General features: G+C 47.0%; 1 protein-coding gene across 5 annotated transcripts in view; it reads left to right on the forward strand.

Moving 5' to 3' along the window:
- The first annotated feature begins 1480 nt into the window (after positions 1–1480).
- The window catches only part of SETBP1 (SET binding protein 1), a 241466-nt gene continuing 218182 nt past the window's right edge, over positions 1481–24764 (forward strand). For 3 of the 5 annotated variants that reach the window (XM_086479836.1, XM_086479835.1, XM_086479837.1), the window contains exon 1: positions 1481–1972. In XM_086479836.1, coding sequence (XP_086335962.1) covers positions 1481–1972 — 492 coding nt within the window. Of the gene's footprint in view, positions 1977–24764 lie in introns of all 5 variants that reach the window. The other 2 variants (XM_086479838.1, XM_086479839.1) reach the window with 1 other exon arrangement.

Raw genomic sequence — 24764 nt, forward strand, 5'->3', positions numbered from 1 at the left:
CTAGCAGGGAGCTACTGCTGAAAGAGTAGGGCTGCAGTTCCAGCACCTACTCCTGGCAGTGCCGCCTTGTTTCCTTCTCCATGTGCCAGGAGTGATACTAGTCTGACCCACCAGGGAGCTGTTCCTGCTAAAGTAGCAGAAAATATCTTTGTTTCTCTCTGAGATGATACTCTTCTGCTAATTTTGTAGCCTAAACTGACTTGCTATCATGGGCAGTGGAGGGTGGCTATACGGGGGATTGTAGGGAGGGTGTATCAAAGCACCCCAACAACTTTAAAAATACCTTGTGCGTATTTTTTTTTTAACCAAATGTCTGGTATTTGGCTTAGCCTTTCTATGTCATTGGGTGATACATCCTTTACCTCAGTGGAGCATTGACAGCTTCTCCCATTAACTTTGGCCGAGGCTTTGTAAGGTACCGAATAGGAGTGCTTCCATCTTAAAGGCTTCAGCCTGCGATGTTTTAAGGAAAGCCCACATTTGAAAGGATAAGAACACACTCTGCTTCAATCAGCCCAAGGCTTTGCCACAAAGCAGTGGTACCCAAGGGCATGAGGAACTCTGGAAAACATTAAGTTTAGCTTTCCTCCATCACCCTCAATACGCAGGTCCCTGATAATGCGCTGCAGGAGACCCAGGTGGATCCTTCTGCACTTGCAGCATCCCAGGGAGCATCTTGGGCTGCAGACAGTGTGTGCCTGGCCCAGTGTGTAATGAATAGTTCAACCAAAGCAGAGTTGTCCCCCCCAGAATAGCTGGCAGCCAAGAGCATCTCTCTTTCACCTGGGAAGTGGCAAAAGAAAGAAGTTTGAAACTCTTCTCCCTGATTCATAGGGCAACACCATATTTTCTGTGCTCTGATCACTGGGTTATTATTTAACCTGAGGCAAGAGTCTGCCTCTATTTTTTTTTTTCCCTCCCTCTAAAAAACCCTGTGACAGAGAGCACTATGAAGTAATGAGGAGGTTCTTGGGTGTGGAGAGCTGGTTGCCCCCTCATTTATTTCCTAAGTCCAGAGTTGAAGGCGTTTGCATTTATACGCCCTTTTTTTTTTTTTTTTTTTTTTTTTTTTTAATGCATCCATTTTCATCGATTTAGCAATACACATAGCTATTGTTGCTTGCTTTGCAGCACCAGATCCAGGCCTCAGAGATGCCAGCCAGCCTCGGTTCCCATTTTGCTTCAAGGAAGGCACTTGAGATGCTGCAGGGGAAGCCCAAGCGTACCCCGTTTCAGTCATCTCCACACTCGCCTTTTGATTCGTGTGCGTGTCCTAACTTCCTTTTTTCTTCTCCTTTCTTTTGACAGTGGCAGATTTGGTGTCTTCTGAGCTCCTTGCAGCCTCTGGGCAATCAGGACGTTGAATTTGGTGGACAGTTACCATTCGTTCCCTGGGATCATATCGGCCCCCGCTCTCTTCATCCCCTCCCGCGCTCCGCTTCCCTCTGATAAAACTCCAGGGCGTTATTGCAGTATTGCTATGGAACCCAGGGAGACTTTGGGCAGCTCCCGGCAAAGGGGGGGTGAGGCAGACTTTCTGCCAGCCACTGTCACCTCTGCGAAGCCTCCGCCTGCCTCCAGCTGCGCGGGGGAGACGATGCTGCCTGCGGCAGGCTCGGGGAAAGGGATCCCGGTGAACGGCGAGAGGCTGGAGCCCGAGGAAGAGGATGAGCTGGGTTCTGGGAGAGATGTGGATTCCACTTCCAATGCGGACAGTGAGAAATGGGTGGCGGGAGATGGCCTGGAGGAGCAGGAATTTTCCATCAAGGAGGCTAACTTCACGGAGGGGAGTTTAAAACTAAAGATCCAGACCACCAAGAGAGCTAAGAAGCCCCCAAAGAACTTGGAGAACTATATTTGCCCTCCAGAGATCAAAATCACCATCAAGCAGTCTGGGGAGCAGAAGCTTTCCAGAGCTGGGAAAAATAGCAAAGCAGCTAAAGAGGAGGACAGATCACACTCCAAAAAGAAGGTAAGTCCTCTTCTTTCCCGTATTTCCCCTTTCTCCTGAGAGCGGAGGGAGAGGGTCGGATTAAACCTGCTCAAACAGCTTGTGTCTGAGGCATAACCTCTGCAAGGCTTGCAAAGCCCCACTTGGCCGCGGGGGAGGCAATACAGAGTGGGTATCATCCTGCACTGCTGCGTACGCTGCGGGGATGATCCTGAGCTATCCTTCAGATGAACTGATTCAGAAAGGATCAAGAGTTCAGCCGAGCCTCTTCTATTTTTGTGCGTAATTGAGATTTAAGATTAATCATTACATGGGTGATAAGCGAAGGAACCCATTTTTAAACTGCTTTGCATCTGAGCACTAATGCTCGAGCCTTTTGGCAGTTAAAGCTTTCGATGGCATTTTTAAAATACAGGTATGTGCACGGCGAACAATTGAATCCATTCCTGTATACCAGGCGAAGGGCTCCATTATTCTTGATTACAGCATTGTGCTAGCAAAACTATAGTTATGCTTCAGAAAATACTTCCATTATAAGTCTCATTTTCTCCTAGATGCATATCATTTTCTTGAAATATCCTTCTGCAGAGAAATTTTTGGTACTTTAAGTTTGGGTAAAAATTGATATTTTTATTTTTTCCGTTTAGCCAAGAAGAGGAAGAGGGAGGGGAAAAGAAAGAAAATCCTTTCTTCGTATGAGCTGCTTTCAGGAGCACCCTTTTGTTTTGCTGTTGGCTTGATTTTTTCAGTAGTGTCCTCTACACTTAGGCTTTAAACCAAATTTAGTTCAAGTTTTTTAAGCAGCACTGGTGAGGGGAGGGACACCTGGTGACTACTCATGTTATTTTGGGTGTAGTAGTGCTTTCTGTCCTAGGCGTTAGACGAAGGAGCTTTGGTAGGGTTGAGTACAAATACTTCACCTCTGACTCCTTAGTAACACGTGGGCATTGTGAGGAGTTCAGACAGGAACCCAGATTTGATGAAAGACTCATGAGCATCTCCATCCCTGGACAAATTCATCTGGGATGTAGGTGTCCACTGATTAGAGCTCAGGGCATGACTTGGCTTTCCTGCTCATGCAGCTTGAATCCCTCACGGCGCACAAGGTCCCCACTTCTCCCATACCTTGTACTCAGAGGGCTACTTGAAGCCTTGAGGAGGCTAATTGCCAACAGCTGTCCCTGGAGACAGTGTCCTCATCAAACTGACTTACACCAAAATTCCGATAACTCTAAATCACTTTTTGAAGCATCAGCATTCCCCATTGACTCAAGGCAGAGCCGAGGGAGATTAACATTGCTCACTCTGAGAGTACTTCTCTTAGAAGCTGGACTTGAAAAAAACCCAAAATCAAGGGGATTTTTTTTTTTTTCTTAGAACCCTGCTAAATGGCATGCTCCGTGTGCATGAAAAATATAGCTCCTTTTAGCACAGCAGAGGTTTGGCCCTATAATACACTGGGAAGAGATTTTCCCACCTATTGAGAAGGATGGGCCGTCTTCTTAGCACAAAGCAATGTCTTATTTCCAGTTCCCTTTCCTCCCTGAATACTTGCAGAAGCCTCAGGGGAACCAGCAGTTGTGTGAGACCATGCTCGGTGACAGCAAAGGTATCACAAGCGAGCCCTCCATGTCTGTGCAGGGAGAAGAAAAAGACTTGCAAAGCACTGACTACCACGCATGGACCGTGGAGAATATGAATGCTTTGAAATCAGAGCTTTCATTTCTATTTATCACCCAGTAAGATAGGTATGGAAGGCATGTTTGTTGCTTCATGTGGCCATCCAAAAAGGTTAAATAAATAAAGCTAACTATAAGGAAACTGTGTGCAAAAAACCCAACCCCAACAACAACAAAAAGCATGTTGTAGTGTGGTTATGCTCAGGGTGAGACCTTAATTGCAGAAAGACAAGGCATTCGAAAGAAGCAGATGATGGCCCAAATGTGGCTGCATCCAGCTTGCACTTGTGCTGTGAGGCCCGAGCTGGCTGATGCTGTGTTTGTACCCCGTGCGCAGGCTGGAAACGCTTTGGGACAGTGCTGGCCTAATCTGGCCATTAAAACAAAACAAAACAAACAAAAAAAAACCCCAACCCAGCAGGTGGATCTGTGAGCAGATGGGGAGAGGGCTGCTGCACCGGCGCATCCATTAGCATAACACCCAACGGCTGCCGTGCAGCAGCTGCTGAGCTGGGGCCGTGGCAGAGAAGTCCCCAGCAGGGATCTGGAAGACCCCAGTGCTGTGATCTCAAGGGGTTTGATGCCTGCAGACCTGCAGCCTGCATCACCAGGATGGCAAATAACCTGCATCGTTGCAGCCGAAGGGATTTTGCACACGATTGCCTCTTAGCTCATGGGTCGCAGGATCAGGCCTTGGCCGTGAACATCTCTTATCAAGGAGTGATGAAAGGCGCTACAGGAGAGGGAGGTTGGAAATCAGTGGGAGAAGGGTTCCAGTGCTGGCAGCACCATTGCTTTTACGGCCAATGTGTGTGTCTCATGGCATCTTACAGAGATTTTTTTGGGGAAGATAGCAGGAAACAGCAAGTTGAAACATGAATGGAGCGGAATCTGTCTGGTTCACCTGTGGGTTTCCCTGGGAGAGAGGAGCATGCAGGTACCTTCTGCGTGTGCTTGCAGAACCGTTAAGAGCTGCGGTAGTGGTTAAAAAAAAAAAAAAAAAAAAAAAGGTGATTGTCACATCTAAATGATTCTGGTGGTTTTGATATTTCAGAGTTAGGCTGTTTGCCTGTTGCTTTAATCAGCACAAACTCTAGAAAAGCAGCTACCAGCAGCAGCAGCAGCAGCGAACACTGCATTTAAACCAGTGGGGCAGATCTTTAGCTGGCATCTCTCCACTGTCCTCCATGGATTTTCTGCCAGGAGAGTTTGGCCCAATGTACACATTTCTCTTGCGTGTGGGGGCAGCATCGTTATTTGTGTTTACCACCTCGCTTATGGGTGCAGGGAATATATACAGGCCCCACAGACCCGTATGTAAGGATGGAGAGCTGAGCCACAAGTGCCATGCTTGTGTCTCTGGTGGGAGCGGTTGTCCCGCACTTCATGGAGTAGCACCTGTATTTATCTTTCCCCCTAAGGAGGAGCAAACTCTATCAGGACATAAAAAAAAAAAAAATCACTTAAGTTTGTGCATAATAATTTCAGCCACATCTCCAGTAGTCCTCAGTGCCTTGAAATACCACTTCAGCATTCTTGCAGGAGTTTCAATACACACAGCGCAGAGGGCAAGTAATGAAAACATGGAAGCAATTTAAGTAGCAGCATGTGGGTACACAAAGGACTGGTAATGCCAGCAACGTAAAAAGGGGCTATGAACTGGGGATCTTGCATTTATTCAGTGGCCACTTAGGGAGGAAGAGGATATGCCTGTTCCTAAGCTTTCCACTGATCTGCTAATTAGGCAGTAGGGGCTAGTGCCTGATTTCTAAAGCTGTGGTCCAGGGAGCGGCGGTGATTAGAAGGCGGCACTGTGGAGAGCCACGCTGCTCATGTGCCGAGGCCTGAGTTTTTTGCCTTTGATTCCAGATGCCACACTATATTAAAACACATAAACATACATTAAATACTTGCCCCATGTTGCTTTTCCATGTGAGCAGTTGCCCCGGGGATGTTATGCGATCATGAATGGGAGGGGAGGGAATCCAGGAGAGTATCTTGCTGGGTGCGGTTGCTGATGCCCTGGAGCAGGCAGGGAGGCAGGGGGTGAGAGAGAATCAGCATGGGGAACCTCTGCTCTGACGGCCGGAATGCTTGGCTGCAACCCAAGAACTTTGGGGTTTCTTTTAAGTTGTGAGCGTGCCAAGTTTCACATCATCTTCCCCTTCTTGAAAATAAGAGTGAAGATAGTTTGCTAAGCCCTTTCCCAGGGCTGCTTGGAAGGTGAATCGTAGCTTGGGATGTCTGTGCGGCCACTTGTGCGACAATTGGAAAGTGCACAAATGTTCTGTAAGCGTTTGCTCTTATTTCAGCCCTTCGGTGCCTGGGGATGGAGTGGGCTGAACCCTTGCCACTTCTAAACCCGCAAATGGCTCCATTTCATTTAGTCTGATTGGAGAGGAAGGGAAGAAGAAAGCCAGGAGCCCACAGGATGTCCTGCTGGCATGTTGGCCAGCCCTGCAGCCACTGCTCTCCCACCTGCAGCAGGGTTGCTCGAGTCCTGCATCCTCAGCATCATTGAAGGGCCTTTTCCTTTGGATAAGGAAACTTGCTGTCAGTATGGAAGGGCACTGGAAGTGTGGCACCAAATGCAATGAAGCAATCCATCAGCATTCCCTGCTTGTCATGTAGCATTTAACAAGCCCCAGATGAGCAGTATTTCCCTGGTGTTTTCTTATTTCCTTTTTTTTTTTTTTTTCCCCCCATCCCTGCATTTGCTGTTCTGTGCATTTTCTTGTGTCTGCAAACACTTCATTTTCCATCCTCTTCTTTCTTCAAGCATAGCCTGACAAAGTTTCTTTGGAGCTTCCATCATATGCATAATGCCCTGCTTCAGGGGATGTAAACTCTTTTTTTTTTTTTTTTTGATTATGATTGCACTGGAGTTTTTTGAGAGCATGGGATGGGTGAATGCATTTTATTGCTGAGAGATAAGTGGCAGCAAGTCAGTTGGAAGTAAAGCTTCCCTGTGTGCAGTCAGAGGAAACTATCTTTGGATTTTCTTGCAACACTTTTTTTTTTTTTCTTCTCTGATTTCCTGTAGGTATTTGCCATTTCTCTGCCGGAAGCGGTTCTAGCACTTTTTCCCTCGAAATTCTATTCATATTCCTTTCCTCTACCCCACACACGCAGCTTTCTCCTGCGATTTGCCTTTCCTTGAGGACTCTCTCATTCACATGCTTTCCCTTTTGCACCCCTCCGGCTTCCTGTAGATCATGAATGCTTCCCCCCCCTGTCCCTTTCCCCTTTCTTTGCATCGCTGACTGCACATTGCACTTTCCCTCCAGGTTCTCATGTGCATCCGCAGCTCTTGTCGGATTACCCCTATGCCGGACTCCTCTCCCCGGTGATTTGTGTGCAAGATCATCCAATTGCTCGTAGTGCGTGCTTATTCCTCTTTGCTAAGGGCATCCGTGTGTGAGATGTCCTCTGAGTCAGCTCTTCCTGTTGCCGTCCCAAACGTGGCTCAGGGAGTTGACATATGTGCTTGCTCCCTGTGCTGCCTGTGGCTTAGCAAGGAGGAGAAGGCACTTGCGCATTTTGTGGTGGTACCTGCTTGAAGTGGCAGGCTTTGATTTACACTTTCTTTTTCTTTTTTTTTTCCCAAAGGATGGAGCTTCCATAAGCCCTTCAGCCTGGACCTGTTTCTGTGCTGGTTTGGTCCTCACTCTTGCTTAGTAAAGCCTTGAGGCTGCTCCAAATGATGCTGGTGCCAGGTACCTGAAGCTCACACCGGCAGTGTAGACCTCAGCCTCTGCCCAGCTTATGGAATAATGGTAGAGCCCCAGAAGTGGCAGCACAGTGACGAAGCCTTCTAGTTGAGTTTAAGGTGAAACTGGCTTTTGACCAGCTGAGAAACCAATTCAGAGCTGCTCTAACAAGCATGAGGCTCCTGGAGTTTTTAGTCTTTCAACACAAACATACAGGTTCAAAGCCACACAAACTCAGCTCTTTGATATTCATCCCAGTTTTCTTTTTGGCTGACTTTTCTTTCTACTACGTTGTGGAAGGCACCAATGAAGCAGCTGCAGTTTGGTGCTCTTTCACCACAACTACCTCAGGCTCCCCCCAAAAAGAAAGCAGGAGTGAACTTCTGTGTAAAAACTTCAGAGCTTAAGAAACCAGTTTCGCTATGAGATGAGAACCACTCAGGCCCAGGTTCATCATGGTCCTTGAAGGCACCTGAGGTACCCAGACTGGGAGCTGAGTCCTCTTGGGCCCCCAGGTAGTCACCTGGAGAAGGCTGGTCCCTCTAGAAGGTGTTTCAGTCCTCCCTGTGAAGAGCAGGGAGGGTTGTGTCCCAGCTCTCACCCTTCCTTCTCCTTCTCCAGAGCCTGCTGGAGCAGTGTCCGTCTTGCATCATGTCATGGATATCTTGTGACAGGAATAAGGCAGAGTTTCTCTTCCATCTCGGTGCTTTGCCTGAGCCAGCTGATGCCCATCCCTCACTGTCTGTCTGCTCCCGAAGAATTATGACTTTTTTTTTCCCGCATGTAGTTAAGTATTTCTTAAAGAAGCAAACACCTGGCAGTGAAGGGATGGGCTGGGGAAATCTAAGTGGGCTTTTACTGTGTAACACAGAGTGCCAAATGAGGAAGACTTGCTGTATTTGATTAGCTGCCATATGACCAGGGCCTGTGGAGGCCGTCTGTGTCAAGGACAGGCTTTGTTTTGCAGCAGTCACTCCCACAGCCGAGTTTCTGTGGCATTTCCTTGTTTGCTTGTGCTGTGCCTCTCTTTTCAAACCGTGGCAAAGTGTCCCTGGTGCTGGTTTTGGGGTTGAGGAGGCGCTGCAGGGAAGCAACTGGGGAAGCAACTGGGACCAGTACAGGGAAGCTGAGTGTCCAGGTGGAGGTCCCTCAGTCCTCACCACCAAACTGAAGGAGGGTGCTGCTCCAGGCTATCTCGTAAAGGCTTGGCCAAGTCGGTGCATGCTGGTTGTGTTTTGAAAGCGCTGTGGCCTCCAGGCTAAAGGAGATGCACTGGAGACGCGACGCGCTGGCACGTGCACACGGAGCTGGAAATCTCTCTACTGGTTGAGTCTTCATTTGCAGAGGTTTTGGGTTGCACAGGGGTGTCAGTCCTTCATGCACATGCTTATGTTCCTCGAGCATCCAATTTTGGATGCAGTGCTCCCTTTCCTCTCCTTCCAGGCATGCCTGACACAGATACCTTCTGATTTACCTCCAGCTTTTTCATCTTAGTCCTTCTTTCACACACACATGCACACCCAGCTGACCCCCTCAGGTCAGGTCTAATCCTTCACATGCTTCGTTCTCAGATGGGCTTCTTGCTGCCCACATTCCACTGCATAGTTAATGGGACTGTGTGATGGACTCACCTTGAGTTCATTTGGGGAGGCTTCACCTGGTACCCTCGGCTTCACTTTTTTCTAAGAGCACTGAAACTCGTGAAAGTTGTTTTCTGACCACTTTCCTCTTGATGTGGCTTCTCTGGTGTCAAATGAGTGAGCTTGCTGGCCAAGCCCTCTTTGGGAGCCCCTCAGGGGTCCCTTTTTTTCTGTCTGGCAAAAAAATTCATCAAATTTTTTGAATATTGTATCTCAAAGCCTTCTGATCTTGCATCAAATTTGATGAAAATTGGTCAAAACATTCCAAAAACATTGAGAGGAGGATTCTGCAGGCAGGCAAGGAGTTTGTGTGTGTATTCACATACACGCAAACGCAATGTGATCGCGTTAGCGTTGTTTCCTTAGGAAACCAGTCTAAAAATATTCAGAGTAAACATGTATTGTTTTGTTTTGTAACGCTGAGACTTTTCCAACTCTTGAACCTTAAAATTATTTCATTTGATACGTGACCCTTGGGGACAAGTCCAGTTGGCTGTGTTTTCGTAAGAGCGTTATTTTCCATTTCTCTCCATGACCTCTAATGTGAATTAGACCAGTGGCTGTTGGCTCCTTCATTTCAGGACCTGAAGTGCTATTTCTACATCGTGATTATATTTGGACTCTGAGCTGTAGGTGGTTGCTATCAGGAGAGGGATTCTTAAGCCATAGTGCATGCACCAGTAGCAGGACACTGCTTCCAAGTAGGATGGTCAGCTTGGAAAAAACTCTACTTCTCCAGAGTGGTATCAAGCAGAACACCTAGTTATTATCTTTTTTTTTTTTTTTTTTGCTGGACCTGTGGGCTGGTAGTGAAAGGAACAGTGGAAGGACTAAGTTGTCTTACTACAGAAATGAGGTTGCATGTTTGAGATGTGGCTCGGACTGTGGCCACTGTGGAAGACAGCATTGCTGAATGATGAGGACATGAGGACATGGCAGGTCATTCAGGATGGACAGTCAACTGCAGTGTGTGTCTGCCAGGCTCGTTTTAAGATAGCGCCTCATGTTCCTGCTGTTGGCAGGTCCTGTATGAAGGCATCAGGAGAGCCTGTCCTCCCGCAAGAAGTTCACAAGCTCTGTAGAAATAAAAAGAGGAGAAATGAAACTATCTTGTCTCTTAGTATAGTATGTGAAACAGAGTAATGAGATTAAGTGACTCACTTAAAGAACCTGTTGCAGGCCGGGGTAACACTCTGGCCTTTTTCATTGAGCCTGTGGTTGCTTAACCGTGACACAACTGTCTCTCCCAGGTGGTGGCCTGATCTTCAAGTGTTGGGTGCACACCCCCTCTGGTAGGCAGTCCTCTTCCACTTGTCCGTGAAACTGGTGAATTTGTTTCAAAATTATTAACTCTGTGCATCTTCCCTGCTAGCTTAAAAATAAATCTTAGAAAAGAATTAGGGCTTGATGCAGAAATGAGAGGGGTGGAGTTTTGGGGCCAGCATGCAGTCTGTCGATCTAGATGCCCTCAACAATCCCTCCTGGTCTGTAAACCCTAAAATACGGTAAGAGTCAAATGAGGAATATTTACTGGAGGACTCATTATCTTCTCATCAGTTTCTCATGGCTCTCTGTCTCACCTGGGTGGCAAGGTTCATAGAGAGAGATGGTATCTTTTATTGACATCGGTGTTACGACAACTCTACCACTATAAACCTGGGTGGTTCATTGAGGAGTTTCAGCACTTCCCAGTGTTGTATCTTCATGTGAGCGGCTCTCCATCGGCAGGGCTGAAAGATGAGAATCGTCCCTGAGGGGATTTACAGGTAATTTTGCCTTGCCTAATGCTCTTAGGAGGAATGCGGTGGCACAGGCAAATGAGCCAGAGGCCACTCTCCTTGCTGATGGCTCTGTCTGATGAGGAGAGGGTTGAGCAGGGGACCCTGGGATGTGTCACCACTGATCACACCCTTGTTTCACCATGGGGCAGTGTCACTGGTTCCCCACCTGGTACTTCTGTGGAAAGGCACTTCTGTAACATGCTTGTCAAGTGTTTCCCAGGAGGGTACATAGGAAATAGCTTCCTCATACCTTTGAGATGGAGCCTACACTGTAATTTCTAAATGGATTTTTTTTTCAGTAGTCTCCCCTGCACCCTAGTGTATGCTAAAATATTGTACTGGCCTGGGCAGCATCCCCTAAATTGTACCTGCTGTATTCCCAGGTGGGTAATTTGATGAAAGGTCACTATTAAGACTAAGAATAATAGTCCTGAGGCAGATATTTTTACAGTGGGGAGCAGCAGCACCAACGGGGGCTTGATCAGCCCTTATTTCTGCCTCCCCCCCAAAGTCTTTTCCGCTGCAGGGACAGTCCCTACGTCACTGTCTTGCCTAATCTGTGTTAGCGAGGAGCTTGAAGGCACTTGCTTTGTTGCATCTTCCACTAGGAACTGATGATACTGGGTTGACAACGTGTTTTACTTCTTGTACTCCATGTATGTGCAGGTTAGATTGGGATAATTAATTGGTCTTGCCTGTTTTCTGACGTTGTGTTCACCAGCCCTCGTCTGAGTACGCTTCCTAAAGACAGCCTCTCACTTTCCATGGGATACTTTTCTTCAATAATTTATGTAATCATTAGGACAAATTCCCTCCAGCCTTTTCTCTCTCTTGTCTTAATTCCATTGCATTACTTGTAATTATATTTCTGATTTGAAGGAAGGGGGGGGGAGGAGAGGCTGTTCCTTCTGTGACTACAGGACAGCGATCGCAAGAGGAACTGGGAGGAGCATGACAGGGAGGGATCGATCTGTCCTTAGGTGATTGACTTTGGGCGTGGGCAGGAGCTGCTGTTAGTCACTCTGGGACAGCAACTGCCAACATGCTTCACGGGAATTTGTGAAGCATGGGGCAGGTCTGTGGGGGGGCAGCACATCCTTTGCTGCTCCCTGTGCTTTGGTTGGCAGGTGTAGCGTGTAACCAAGTCGTGCTTCATCCTTGGGATGTGGAGCCTTTGGGTCTGCTTGGGGCACCTTTGAAAAGAGTGGGAATTTGGCTGTTGATGTCATCTAGAAGGAAGAGATCTTAAAGAAGAAGGAGGGTGGCTTGTGATGGACAGCCACATACTTAACCTGAAGCATTTGAGTGTGGTAGAAGGACTGACAGTGACTTACCCTTGGCTTTCAGCGTCTGCAGGTGTTCATATTACTAATGTGTACATTAGTAAAGTAGGACAGTTGCTAATTACTGTCCAAAGAAACCTTTTACTATTACGTTGTGAATTTGGCTGCTGAACTTGACTTCCACCTGCTAAGATGTTGGTGTGGGGGATTGTCTTAAGGTGCTGAAAAGGTGGGATGGAAATGTAGAGAAACTCTGTCTTTTTTCAGTCTATCTGGCCTGACTTAAGGTATAAGACTTAGCACAAGCCTGTGGGGTACAGCAGCTGCGTGCTGGAGATAGAAGTCGACTCAGTCCATCTTGGCCACATGGTTTAATAGGCGTATGTGAAATCCCTGGGTCAGAGGCCAGCCACCGTGCCCATCTTTGTCACATCTCAATGATGTGTATCCTGGCAGGTTTTTCTTTTTGTTCCCTCCCCAGCATGGAAAGAACCATCTGCCGAGTTGGCTTTCAGAAGAATTTTGAAAAATACCGATTTCCCTTTGTCGTGAGAGGAGGGGGATGACACAGGACAGAAGGGGGAAGGAGAGTCTGACCTAAAACCAAGCCAGTATTTGCAGGGGTTTTAGAATAGCTCATATTGTGTTTCCTACTCCCCAAGGAAGGGTTGTCCTCTTTCTTCTTTTCTCTTTGATTCGATTCCCTGCCACTCTGTGAGCAAGTCAGAAGCTGCAGCTGCTGCTGTCAGCTGGGAAGGGAGTCCCCTTGTTTAAAACCCATGTGTTAATCCCTGGTTAGAAAAAGTCGAAATGCTTTATGCTCTCCTTATATTCTCCTTTGCTTGCCTGCATCCCCTCTGCCTGCAGTCTTGCCACTTCTGTGAAAACACAGGTAGAGGTTGACCCCAGAAAGACTTGAGAAAGAGCACAGGTCGGATAAAGGTCTGTAAATAAATAAACAAACTCAAAGACTGGACAAAGTGACCAAATTTAATTTTTGAGAGTGGGGAAGAAGTCAGAAAGTACGTCAAGTGTGGTGTGAGATCTGGGGAAAAAATACTGGGGGCTTTGAGAGTAAGGGGAGCTGTTTTTATTGTGGCTGCTGGACACAGATGGGTAGAAATGTTTGCTCATGGGGGCTGTCTTTGTTCCCGAGGAAAAGCCGGCAGCCCAGTGGGGGAGAAATTTAAACAGAGAGGTAAGGAGAAAGAGGGATTTGGGCTCTGCCAGATGGAGACGGCCATGCAGGCAGCACTGGAGAGGGTCTGATGGGTAAATCGAAGGCCTGAGGGACTCAGGAGGTTTATCATCAGGTGTGATCCCGCAGTGTTGAAGGGTGAATGCAAAGGATGGCCTGAGGTTGAAAGGGGAGAGAAGGAAAGAGTTTTGATTTTGACCATGGCTTTTTCTCAAAAAAATACCCTACTATCTTTCCTAGAACAAGAAAATGAATCACCACGGAGACAGGGAGAAACAAGTTAGATGATGGATGGTAGGGACAGAAAATTAAAGACAGTGCCCTGTAACTATCATATCTGAATACTACCAAAGAGCACGGGTTTTCAGCGCTTTCCGAAGTTCCTCCTCGGTTTACAAGCAGAAAGTTAAGGCAGACATTGGTGTCTCACCTAGGGCTGCTGGAGGAGGCATCCCTCCGCTGCTGCTCCAACTGCAGCAAGGATCTCTGTGCCTGCCCCCATGGCTTGGTGCATCCGTCAGGCTACCACCACCACCCAGCTCTCCCCAAACTGCAACAAACAACGGGGGTCCCTGTGGGTCTTTCCTGCCACCCTTTCCCAGATGCGGTGGTGGGGACAGATGAGCGATGCCTGCCCACCATCGCATCCCATGGCGTAGGGTGCGCTGGCAGGTGGCCCAAACTTCTTGCTCATGGACTCCTTCCTAGCAGATTACCCACAATATCTGCTCCCTGTTTTGGGTGGTAGGAAGGAGCTAGCAGCTGCTGACTGTCGCCCACCTTGCCCCAGTCCCTTCCCTGCCGTGGCCCCTCGTTAATAAAGAGGCATAATTGGGAGCCCTCCCTCCATCCCGTCTGGTGTGAGGCCATTTGTGTGCCGGAGGAGGAGGGGCAGATCTAGCACTGGGGGGGGGGGGGTTGGCAGCAGGGGGAGAGAGGGAGGGAAAACTGTTTTGTTTGTCCAAGTAATTTAGGCCTCAGATGTTTTCTTTTTTTTTTTAAAAAAAAAAGCTTGATCAGCGCTGGTAAAGGTGTGCTCCTGACATGTAAAAATATCTCAATAGCAGAAGGAACAATGTGCAACAAAGAAGTGTAGAGATAAGCATTTTAATTTTGTTTTTTAGGTTTGTCAGGAGAGATGCAAATCGTTAAAAAAAAAACCCACCCCAGTAACAAAAGAAACCCAAAGTAAAATCAGTTTCTGCTCTTCACCGAGATCTCCGCAACCCAGCTCTGTGTTTAGTTCGAAGGACTAAAAGCAGAGCACGGGCTGAAGGCTGCATCGATTCCTGGGTGTTGCTGCTGGGTGTTTGCTTTGTTTTGCTCTGCTTAGCCAGGCCTAAGTGAAGCATAGGAGAACTGCTGGTTTTCGCAGCTAATGAATTTTTCTTCCGCTTTATATGCGCTAGCATATTGCCTTGGAGTCCAGACTTTCTACTTTATGTGCACTAACACATTGCCTTTGTGGGGGTCGAGATCGCAACTCTCCTATGCCTCCCTGTTTCCCATCATTCCCTTTAGACATCTCTCTTTTTTTTTTTCTTTTTTAAATGAGAACGGAAAATCAAAGAAAAAAGTGACAAACATTCTTCTGTTCCTTTAGCACAACTCACCTTTAAAGCTCGCCAAGGGGCCTAAACTAAGTTGAGAGTGTCTGCTCTGTGATGGGTGGGCTTTGCTCTGGAAACCCTCATGTTTCAACTGTGTGAAAGTTGCAGAAAAATGCACGTGGGATAGGCAGAATTTAATTTTTTTATTTTTTAAGGTAGAGAATAGAGTAATGGTGTGAAAGAATGAATTAGTTATGGCAAATCTTGTTAACGTCCATTGTAAGCAGAGAAGCAGAGACATATGGGAGCACTTGCAAAATTATTCGTTGTTTATTCAGCTTTGTAACCGAAGCAAATTTTTTTGCATAGTGTCATTTATTTGGCAACTGGAGGGGTGTGGAAGGTGAGTGTATATGTAGCAAAAAGGGGGGAAGGGGGAATGCAGTATTGGTATTCCATTAAAACTGATGCTTGGTGCTTTGTTTGTCAGGTTTTGGCAAGGCTTTTTGCTTTGAAAGCCATTCAGAGAGGATCGGAGCAGATGGCAGGGAGATCCTGTTTGTGTTATTTTTGGACATTCCCATTGAAAGTCTCAGATTGTTGTCCTTTTCCCCCCTTCCCCCATTCGTGTGTGTTTTTCTTTCTTCCTTCCTTCCCCCTTTCCTCCTTGAGAACTTTTTTATTTTTTAAAGCATATATTATTAATAATAAAACATCACCTTAAAATTCAGTGTGTTTCTGAAGAACCAAGCTATGGATATTTTATTTTTGTCTGCTTAGATATGGAAAAAGTTGCAAGGGGGACTGTTTCCTCCTGAAGCATTACGAGCGGCGTTAGGAGAGCAAGTTGGGTAGGGATGGGAAGCCAGATGGCCATTTTGGTGGATTCAGCTCAATAGCAGCAATTTTCCCGGATAGATCAGCAGCTGTATTAAGCCCAGGCAGCAAGTTTAGATTGAGGGTCTCTGATAAAACAACTTTAGTGACTTGCATGACATGTGCTCGTGACCTCCATCCTTTTTAAGCCCTTGTGGTGGAAATGGCCAGCTGTAGATAGACTGGAAGACTGAACTATGCCCTGGCACTTCATGGTGGTCTTCTCATGTCATTGGTAGATGCATTGGTCTTAGGCAGCCTGTAAGGCTTTTGTTCTCCCATCATCTGTGCCCAGATTGTGCTGGGAAGAGAGAACTTCATTGCCTCGCCTTCCTGGTGTAAGCAGTTTTCCCAAGCAGTAATTTAGCTTCATACAACACCGCTGGAAGTGTCTGGAGTGCTTTTCATGTGGAAGCCTTCACCGAAGCCCTTCACAACCTTTGTGCAGGCAATCCAGCAAAGCTGAGCCCGGTCCAATCAGTTAAAGCACTTGGCTAGCCCAGGTCTATCAGTGAGGATGTGCACACACAAAGAAGATGGGAGGTCTTGGCTGCCGTCGTTATCCAAAAGTTCAGGTGATTCACCCGAAGCTCATCCAGATGATTAAATCTCTTAAGCTACGCTGGAAATCTCGAGGAAACAAGCTTTCTCATGCTCATTCTGTCAGTGGTTATTCCCAGCTAGAAGCAGATACTTAAATCCTCAGATCATTACTTTAACTGATAGTGGTGCTTTTGCACAGGAAAATGGTCTACAAGGACATTAAGCTTTGGCCCAGAAAAGTGAGCAAATGAACTTTACAGGCTTTAATTTAACTCCTCTAACCCGTTAAGACAGTTCAGTTTGTTTGAGTTCAAGGTGATGATTCATGTTGGTTTTTAGATTGCTTGAACCTGTATACCCACATCCTCTTTTTTTTTTTTTTTTTTTTTAAACCGGTGCATTGAGGGAACCCACTTCAGAAACTATCATTTTGTTCTTAATTGAATAAAAGCTCAGAAGTCTTTTGCACTGTAGCACCTGAGTTTTAATGCTGTAGCTACAAGAGAGGTCTGCTCAGACGGTAGCGGGTGACCCAGGATGTGTGAAGTGATGTCACTTGAAGTGCATTTTGCTGGCTAGAATAAACTATGGAGGGAAAAAAAAAAACAAACCCAAACCACCAAACCTCACTTTCCTCTTGCTGTTACCTCTTGCTAGACAACGAACATCATCTTGGCAGGATTTTTGCTCTGCAACGCTGACTTTTATGCCTGCCTTATTAAAGTTTGGCAGCTCGTTCTTGTTGCCTACTGTACGAGCCTTCTGCTCGGAGTACCTTCCCTTGCTCCTGGGGCGGCATGGCTGCTCTGCCCGGTGAGGGTTTCCCTTCGAGAGTTTCCAGCAGTAAGGGCTTTCCTGGTCTGGCACGTTGAGAAAGGAGCCAAGCAACAGTCTCAGCCTAGACAAAAGGCAAACTCGACCTATTATTTATGTAGTTACTTAAACATGATTTAACCTAAATAATGCACACTCTGACTTGGCTGGGGGGGGGAAGGGGAGGAGAGGGGCTTGTTTCTAATGAGCCAGGAGACAGCACAATTAATTACGTATGAAGGACAGATAACAGACAGCAAACTGTCTACAGTAGAGAGAAACAAAATACCGATGTGAACAATTAAAGCGTCCACGTGACGGAAGGGTCAGCGATTTCTCATACAGAGAGCGGCTGGGCACGGCCCCAGGAGAGCCGCGGTGGATGCTCGGCTGAGCGGCTGGCTGGAGGGGAGGCCAGGCGGGCATGGGCTTTCGGGATCCTCCGCCATCAAAGTCAAGCAGGCGCTTCTGAGGCTGACAGGCTGCGCTCTGGGCATTATTTTCATCACATGCGCTTTTGACAGCAGAACCGTTAGCTACTAATCTCGGCAACACGCGAGACGGGGAGGGGAGCGGCCGAGGAGGGAGAAGAGCAAAAGCCCCGTGGGCAATTAGGTACCTGCCTCAGGATGCCACTGGCCACGTGGAGGAGAGCCAAGATGATGGAGGCCTTCCTTGCCTCCTCTTTTTTTTTTTTTTTTTTTTTTTTAATATGTTAATTTTCCTCGTGGTCTTCCAGGTGTGGGAGTGCAAATCCCAGCAACTGGTATATCGAATTCTTTGAGGAGCGTGGTCAGAGATTTGCACCCTCTCTGCTCCCCCCCAAAAATTGCAATACTGGGGTCTGACATAAGTTAACTCCTCCCCCCTCCCCCTTTCATCCTTCCTGCCAGCCTAGCCCTCAGTCAGCCCTTGGCTGTAAAGATTTGAAGGTAAAGGCCGATGGATTAGCCTAGGGAAGGGCCAAAGGTTAAATGAGCGGGGCTAGCAGCATGCAAAGGGCTACGATTGAAATATTTGCTGAATGCTGACAGGCAGCAGAATAGAGGCAGACAAGTGGCAAATTCCTGTTTTCTCCTCTAATTGAGAAAATATTTTGAGTGGTATTCAGGCAGGCTGCAAATCGAGGCTCTGGGAAAGCCAGCCAGTGGGGAGGGGAAGGAGGGGAGGACTTCAGGGGAAACACCAGTCCCGCTAAACCTGTTTCCAAAAACTTTGCGCTTAGGCTCGTGGCAATCCCTGGAGCCTGGTGCTTACATTTTGCTGGGTCATTTTCCCCATGTAACTGTGGCATCAGAATACTCCCTCTCTGAATTCAAAATGTCTCCCAAGCAGAATTTGACCCATTTTTGATGCTTTTGTGGCCACAAAAGTCTTGCCTTGCAAGTCTAGCTTCTTGCACAGAGGTGCTATCATGAAAAATCTGGGTGTGGTGAGGATCCAGCTATTATCTGCTGTTCAGGTGGTAAATGAACTGTTTCAGCTCATGATGGGGATGAGATCTCATGGTGTGTTGATAAAACATGACAACTACTCAACCCTCAATTGTAGGGTTATACACTTGTACCGTGGATAGTAGTCATCTGTGTTTCAAGCCCAACTGGCAGGGCTGTTACAGTCATTGAGAAAGTGAAGGGAGAGAAACTGTGTTTGTTTGTCTGGTGCATCACAGGCTGGCTGCACTGGATCCTGCCTTGACCTGGTCCTCCGGCATCCCTGGCTTGCACTGGACATGGGTCGGAGGCTCTGGTGGCGCTTGGGAGAAGGCAATTCCAGCCTGGTGTGACCAAAAGAAGTTATCTGGCCTTTCACACCCTAACAGCTTCCTCCAAGCGGTGATTTGATCCTGCACATCCCCTCTGCCCTAAGCCTTCTGCCTTCCCCTTCCCTAAATGCTCCTGCTAAAGCTGATAATTTACTGAGAAGGTTTCAATTAGCGTAATTTCCTTCTTACTTAGAAATCTGTGGTTAGTTAAGGAGCCGGGAAGAATGGGAAGGAAGATCTAAAAAGAAGCAGTTCCCTGAGCCAAAAAGCAGCACGAGGGTCAGCAGAGTTTACATTCGTTTCTATATGCTTATGTCATAAAACTTAGAGACCGGCTTATGAAATGTTTTCTGGAGAATGCCATAGCTGCAGCAGAGGAAGGTTTTGGCAGGGTATACCCTGTTCGTGGCCAGCAAGTTGTGTTGTGTTTGCATCCTTGAAGTCTTATACGCTCCTTAAAGATACCCAAGAGGCAGTTGGGAGCTTTTTTATACTCAGTATGGGCTTGCTTAAAACTTCAGCATTCATCGGCAGGTCCAAAACTTTGTTGTTAAGCAAAGGGAAAGAGAACTTGCCTTGCTTTGTGGATCATCTTCAAATGAGGCATGCTGAGGTCTGCCAGGGTTCACTTCTGCTGGCCTGGCTTTACAGCTGGCCCTGAAAAGCGGGTGACAGGTTTGGGGCAATACTTTTCCTCCTAGAGCAAGGCAAGGGGCAATTGTTTTCCAGCTGCGTGACCATGAAGCGGCCGGTGTGTTGGTTGCTCAGCGCTGCAGATTTGTGCCTTGATTCAGGAGTGCTTTCTTAGGAGCCCTGTGATGGGAGTAGGTAGCACAGTCACCACCTTACAGTGGGGAAACTGAGGCGCTAACATGCCTCCCTCTGCATAATGCTCTGTAGCAGCGTGAGCTGAAAATGAAGCCCCCAGCTCATTCAGTCAGTAAACCGTCCTCCTGCCTTTAAATCACGGGTCTGTCTTGACCTTCCCGTACCCCCCTCAGTCTCTGCCTGGGCTGCACAAGTGAGAACAAAGTGACACTTGTTTGCCTCATCCAAAGAGCTCACTCAAGCAGGTGATTGTCTTGCCTCCTTTTTCAGTCCCCAAACAAAGTGTTGAAAGTGTTGTCCTGGGATGTAAAACATCCCATATATTCCCCCCAGGGACTGGATTTTCGCTTTCTGAGTGCAAGTGGCACTGAAAGGAAAAGAGGTCAAAATTGCAGGATACAGGGAATAATTCCCAGGTGCTGAAATTAGGGGAAAGACGTGAGTGCTTGTCCTCTGCTCTCCTCACAGGGCAGGGTGCAAGGGAGCTTTAACGGCTCTAGCTGCAGTCGCTGAAGATCTCATCCTTCATTTGCAACCCTGCCAGAAAAAAAAACTGAGCAAGAGGATGAGAAGTCAATCAAAATCAGTTAAAAACTCCTCATTGTTTATTCGGCTTGGGAATGTCAAGAGGCCAGCGGATCTGAGACCGACTTGCAGCAAAGACCATAGTTCTCAGCCGTGAACCCCTGTTCACCTCTAAAAGGGAAGTTCGTCCCTTCTGTGCTCAGCAAGGGAGGTTTGGTTGTATTTAATCATGAACATTTTCAGCATATGTGCCACATCACATTTGCATGAAGGTTTGGAGCTTGAACTCCAAAGGGGTTTGGACCTCAAAACCCAGGGGCATCCAGTATCCAAGCCAAGGAACTGGAAACATAGATTTTGTGATTAAAATGAAAATACCAAGCTGTTAAACTTCCACCGTTTTGATCTCCTTTTCTGCAAATAAGGGAGATGACAACACATGTCAGTCTCTGTGATAAAGGAGGTAGTTCCTAAGGTCTACAAAGCATTTTGAACCCCAAAGTGATATCACAGAATCACAGAATGTTAGGGGTTGGAAGGGACCTTGAAAGACCATCTAGTCCAACCCCTCCTGCCGGAGCAGGACCACCTAGAGCAGGTCACACAGGAACGTGTCCAGGCGGATTTTGAATGTCTCCAGAGAAGGAGACTCCACCACCTCTCTGGGCAGCCTGTTCCAGTGCTCTGTCACCCTAAGCATTATTTCATTTTATTTGGCCTGCTCTCATTTCTAGTCAAAACGAGAGAAATACAAAAAGATCTTGAGTCAGCGACGCTTTTGGTTTTATTTGAATTTGAAGCCCCAAAAATGAAAGGCGGTGGGGGGAGGGAGCGAGACAGGAAATATAAACTGAAACTAAAAAGGAGACTTGAAGAAGCCCAAGAGAAATGGAAACTTTGAGCTTTGCTGGGGTGTCTTCAGCTGTAACTATCTGAAGGTTGAGCTCACCCCGGAGTGAGAAATCACACTTTTTCACATAACAAAAAGAGAAGAGCTTCTCTCAGGGGACTGATGAGTCTGGTCACCTCAAAAGTTTTAGTTTCTAAAACAACACCCATACTATCGACCTGTTTTAGCAGAGATATTTTTGTGGGGAGAGCCAGACCGCTTTGGACATCAGTTTTCAGGGGAAACTGAGGCTCACAGCTGTAACCTGAGTTGCCACAGGTTATTCATACATGACATTGCTGTTCCAAAAAGCTTACATTTCACAAAAAGGCTAGTGCTTTATCCCCTGGTTGTCTACTCAGTCGCTCAGGATTTTGTATTGAGAAGAAACAACTTCTGACCAGAAGTTTAGAAATTTCTCCCATTCACAAAGCAAATGTATTTATTTTTTTTCCTCCCCGCATGTGGTTTCTGGTTCTCAGAAGCTCATTTTTCTGGGAGAGGTTAAAAAACCCTTCTGCCAAACCCATGACACAGAGTTTCAGTGAAGAAGTGACTGAAAACAAGTCTGGGTAAATGTCTTGGTTTGGTGTTTGTAATCTGACTCAGCAGCCCAGACCTTGATTTTTATCTTCTCAAATGAATGGGTGGGAGGGATGGGTGATAACAGTTCAAAGCAATGCACTTCCTAGCATCTGGGGCTGAAAGGAGGGATGGTATTTTACAGTAAGGGATATCAACATCATGATCCTCTTAATTTAGTTGCTTGCTGCATTGCTGTGACATTTTGCAAATGGGACAGTGGCTCAATTTGTTCCCGTTTCCTGCAGGATACTTTGCTTGTTTGGAGTATTTTAGGAATTATAGAAATACTTCGTCCTTCCACCATTGGCTTGACTTGTTACATTTCAGGCAAAAACAATGAGCAAGCTTAGGTGAAAGCAAATATCATGTGTTAAAAAGATGGTGAAGTAACAAGGGTGGGAGTTGAAGAAAAGGAAAAGTTTGGTAAAGTTTGATAAGTTTGTTTGGCAAGATCTCCCCCAGACTTTGAACGAAAATACAGTTGTTCTTGCCTTCCCCAAAAATGTAATGCTTTTGTCAAAGAATGAAAACGTGCAGAAATTGGAGTGCCTTTCAGGCTTCAGACATCCACAGAAAAATCCACATTGCCCTCAGGGAATTTAGATTAAAATAAACATGCTTTTTTTGGTCACATTTGGCTAGATAAGAGAAATCATTTGGCTTTTTAAATTTTTTTTTAAACTGACTGACAACATTATTACACCAAGTCCAAAGTGAAGATTTATAAGGGTTCAAGTTCCTCCCGCTGGTTTGATTTAGGCCTTTGGAACTCCAGGCAGGCCAGGGGGGAGGCTGGCTCTGACGGGCAGGAGCCATGGCCACCACCACACCGCCCTGGACCTGCTGCTCCGCCTGGGCTGCCCCTGGTCTCTGCTGGGAATTAAGGGGCTTTTGGTCATGCTTTGTCTCCTTTGCCTCAAATTAGGCTGGCTGGCTGGCTGCTGGCTGTCTCCTCACTCTCGCCACCGAGTTGCCGATTGCCACTCTGATTCCTGTAATTTTAGGTCCAGCTTTTGCAGCAGTATGAAGGCGTAGGCTTAGGTCCAGTCTTAAATAGTGGATTTGCAGCCCACTGTGACTCAAAGCCCTGGGTTTTTTTTTTTGAATTTCCAATCCGGGTGCTGAGACAGCTGAGATGTGGGGTTGTGGAAGGCAAATGGCCTTAAAGCACCCCTAAGGGTGAGAACCCAATGAGAACCACCAGCTAAGAGAAGCGTTGCAACCTTGCACCAACACCCATCCAATTCATGTCTGGGAGATGTGGGACTCTCAGGATGGAGGGTCTCAGGTCTTCAGGCTGCTCTCACAGCTGTGACCCTTCATACTAGTGACGTGGTTGGGCTTCCTTGGCCAGTGAGTGGGAACGTGCCACAGAAATAGTGCCTGAGTGTGTTCCCTCTCTGGCTGGCATGGCTAGGCATGATATGGGACTGAGGAACCTCTTCTTTAAGGGTAATGAAAGTCCTTGGGCCTTTGTGAGACAAATATGGACAAATATAATCCCTCAAATTTCGCTACGAGTGGTCTTGTACCGGCTGGAGTTTGAGTTATTCGGGTCTTGATGGATCCAGCATGCCTGGAGTAGTCCAGTAATTGGATGGGGTAGCTTTTGAATGCCTTAGGTTCTGTTGCATAAATCAAGGAGTCATGGTTGAACACCTCAGGTATGCTAGGTTAGAAGTGGTCCTAATACTGATTTGAAAAACTTCTCTCAGGCCCATTTGAGAAGTCCTATGGTGGAAAGATTTCTTACCCTTAAATCATGGGAGGAGGGAAAGAATCACAGAGAGTTAAAGGGACTTTCTAAATACAAAAAACTCGCAGGGGGAAAGCAAGTCAAGGACCCCAGAATTTCTCAGCGTCACACCAATAGTGTAGTCACAGGAGGACAGCATCTTCCCTTAGCTCAACATGCAGATGCAAAGTATTTTGGAACCTCACTACAGAGAGTGGAAATGTAAAATGGTGTGTTTCTGGAGTGTCTTGGCGCTTAAAATCTCCAGTCAGGTATGTGAAAGATGGTACCTGCTGCTCCTTGACCTGCTGCGGATGCCATCCTGAGAGTGGGCACTTCAGGGGATCTCCTGGGGCTTTCGCTGCCAGCTGCAAAATTGAGAGCATCCTCGTTCTCTTCGCAGGATAAATTGGTTGTTTTTTTGGGGAGCTGAGACCTCAGGGAAGTGTGCAGCGTTCAGGAGCAGCTTGGATGCCATTATCTCAGTGTTGGTCACTGCCAGCTCCCACATCTCAACCCCACCCCCCCAGAAAAACCCAACACCGCCCCACACCTCTTCCCAGTTTTCCATAGTGCACTCCCTTGCTGTTGACTTTATTGCAGTTCATGGTTATCCCTAACTGAGGAATTCTGATTTAATGGTATATTGGACAGATTGCGATCGACACCATTCCCATTTCCTTCTATCCTATTTCTGTAGAATAATGTAAGATGATCTTCAGCAAGTTCCTTTTTGTTTGGAAAAAAATCTGAACAGAGGAATCAGATTGATTGCTGGCTCTGTGTGCTTTTCTGTTCACTGGAACATCTTCCCATTGTAGTAACATCAAATGTAAAGACTGAGGAACTTGACCTGGTAGGTGCCAACTCTTGGGAATACGAATGTTCAGCTGTAGGAAGGATCCCTGTTGCAGTGTCACTGTGGAAGCAGTTAGGTAGAAGATAGCGGATGGTCTGCAGTAAGATGGGAGGGAATGACTCCAAGGCGGTTCTTCGTGGTGAGATCATAAACCACAAGAGCGGAGCGTGGAAGGGCTGGTGATGTCAGCCAAGACGTGTGGTGGAATTCATCTCCTCACAGAAGACTTCTCTCTGGCCGTTGTTGTTGTTGCTGCTTTTAACGGTTCCCAAAGTTGGAGGCCCCGCTGCAGAGTCACTGCAGCAGCGTTGAAGTCGGAAATGCTGCCATGTTTCGGTTTTAGGCAAACTTCTGGTTTCTGTTTCCACTGTCACGAAGTATTTTGCATTCACAAAGCACTTCTTCCTTTCTGAAGGCTGCAAGTGGGCTGCTTGGATGGGGAAGGAGTCATTATCTATTACTAGGAACCACAAGCCCAACTGCTGGAAAAATCAGCACAGCCTTTGCTTTGGGGCACCTGTTACCACCCTCTGAATGTTGTCTACCTACATGTG

Source organism: Leptosomus discolor, chromosome Z (assembly GCF_034619465.1).
Source record: "Leptosomus discolor isolate bLepDis1 chromosome Z, bLepDis1.hap2, whole genome shotgun sequence".
In the NCBI taxonomy this organism is placed as follows: Eukaryota; Metazoa; Chordata; class Aves; order Leptosomiformes; family Leptosomidae; genus Leptosomus; species Leptosomus discolor.